The sequence below is a fragment of the Poecilia reticulata genome, linkage group LG17 (genome assembly GCF_000633615.1).
Source record: "Poecilia reticulata strain Guanapo linkage group LG17, Guppy_female_1.0+MT, whole genome shotgun sequence".
NCBI classification, from domain to species: Eukaryota; Metazoa; Chordata; class Actinopteri; order Cyprinodontiformes; family Poeciliidae; genus Poecilia; species Poecilia reticulata.
In genome coordinates, this window is record NC_024347.1 from 30,429,384 (window position 1) to 30,431,639 (window position 2,256).

The following is a 2,256-nucleotide window of genomic DNA, read 5'->3' on the forward strand; positions in this document are numbered from 1 at the left end:
TTTTCATGAAAATCTGACCCGTTTCTAAGATCCAAAGTAGAAACGTCTCCAACATCAAAACGGCTTTATTTACATTTATCATTTATTTAACTCAATCTATGGAAACAGGCAAAAATAAATGTTTAGTGGATGAGAGAAATAATGAACTTTTAGTTACAACGATTCCCTCAGAGCTGCTGGATGAAAACGAAGGAAAGTTTGGATCCATCATCAGGTCTGAATCTCAGAATCCCAGAGGCCCGAAGGACGTTTTCACCCATAAATATGGATGAACTGATTGGCAAACAGCTCTATGGGAATATTGCTGCTCCTTCTAGAAAACAGTTAAGATCCAGATTTGTTCCTCACTTCCCTCGACGTGTCCAGGAATAATTTTACTCCTTTTGAGATAAAAACCTTAAAAACTTGCTACCAGCTCTGCTTCCTGAATAAATACAGCCTTAAATTCCCAAACTGGACAAAGAGCCACAGAGTTCTGGCCTCATAAAACATAAAAAATGTTCCAACTTCATGGAAATCTTTTTTAAAAAAAGCAGATCAAACAGTTTGAAATATGTTAAATACTTTAATAAGACTGTAGAAATGTTACTAAACAAGAATATTTCATGAATTAAAAGCCTGATTATCACAGCGACTTCCTGACGTCAGAAACCAGTTTATGGATCTGGAAGGTTTTAAAGTGCTGAGATCTCCGGCTTCCTGCTGCTGCAGACAGTTTCTCTGCTTGTTTCTGTCTATTATGGGTAAAATCCTCTGAAAACATTGGATCTGATGAACCTGCATAGATGAGACGCTCACACTTCAAATCCTCAACAGAAACTGAATTTTCTTCTGAAATTTGTTTGTTTTCCAACTGAATTATGCAGGATGTTCATCAGATTAAGAGTAAAAAACTGAGATTATTCATCATTTTTCTTCTTCATGACATTAAACAGCCATTTAACTTTTTAAACATGAAGAACAAATCAAATAGTTAAAAGTCACATGGATTAAAGGTCGGACTAAAGCAAACTGTAAACAGAGGCAACTGATACAGACTAATGTCTTAAAACTAGCTTCTTCTCTTAAATAAACTTTATATACATTTTGCATGGCGGATTAGTGATTAATATCCAGGTAAAAGGTGCAAACTGCACGTTTTGTGAATCGCCAGCAGCTTCCAGCTGTTGTTGGAAGATGAGCGGCTCTTTGTTTCCGCCGCTTCCTGTCGGGTCACAGTTTGTTGCACATCTTAGACAAGCATCTCTGCTTCAGATCTGAGGAGGAGAACCGAGAAGGTCAGAGCCGGGAACCCGACCCCAGAGGAAGAACTTCAGAGCAGGAACCGACGGAAACACCATGATGGACCAGAGCCGACCTGGAAAACCCCCTTCTGCTGCGTCAAAGACCAAGAGAAACTTTGATCCTAAACGTTTAATGAAGATCCCGGTTGCCATAGTAACACCACTGATTCGGCGGAGTTCATTAGCGCTTAATGAGAAAACCCCCTAAGAGGTTTTCACTTAAAGGGACTCTCTGTAGATGTAACTTTATTTATTTGACACTTTTTACAGATGGATTTACATTGCTTCCATTCAAATATAAAAGACAAACAAAAAACTCCACAAACCAACAGTTATATCCTGTTTTGATGTTATGAAATATTAAATGATTAGCAATAATGTCTAATGAACTGACATGGGATGGGGTTAGGATCTACAGTCACTTACTTCTGGAGAAGGAAACTCTCTTGACTCGTCGGCACACCTCGAAGGTGTGCTCCTCGTACCACAGGAAGCTGTCGTCACAGTATCTGTCAGAGCAAACAGAAATAAAACACTCAGAAATAAAACATTCATCTTGGTGGAAAGTGAAGAACGACGGGGATGAAAACATGAGGAAGTCACTGAAAATCAGAAACGACTTTCAGTGACTTCAGGAGAGCTGAAGTCAGACCTTTTCCTCCCCTCACTGTGACACCAGCCTGGTTGCATCTCCAGTTTCTCCTAAATCAGTTTATCAGTTTGGGTCGCCATGGTAACGGGTACATCCAGAGAGTTCTGGATCTACCTGAAGGTTTCCTCCCAGTGGAAAACCCTCCAGGTCCAGCAGGTGGCGATCAAAGCTTCTCGAACAGTTAAAGTCAACAACGACCCAGAATGAAGTTCTGATCCAAGTCGAGCCGACCCACAGCAAGAAGATGATCATATGATTTACCAAACCAAACCAGACCAAACCAGACCACAGCAGATCAAACTAAACCAGATTAAACCAAAC

At 40.2% G+C, this 2,256-nt stretch overlaps 1 protein-coding gene across 1 annotated transcript in view; it reads right to left on the reverse strand.

Annotated features, from left to right (window-relative positions):
• Positions 1–552: 552 nt before the first annotated feature.
• The window catches only part of hhla1 (HHLA1 neighbor of OC90), a 16,198-nt gene continuing 14,494 nt past the window's right edge, over positions 553–2,256 (reverse strand). Inside the window, exons 11-12 of the mRNA XM_017309909.1 lie at positions 1,710–1,792; positions 553–1,256 (exon numbers count right to left, since the gene is read on the reverse strand). Coding sequence (XP_017165398.1) covers positions 1,213–1,256; positions 1,710–1,792 — 127 coding nt within the window. The 3' untranslated portion in view covers positions 553–1,212. The remainder of the gene's footprint in view (positions 1,257–1,709; positions 1,793–2,256) is intronic.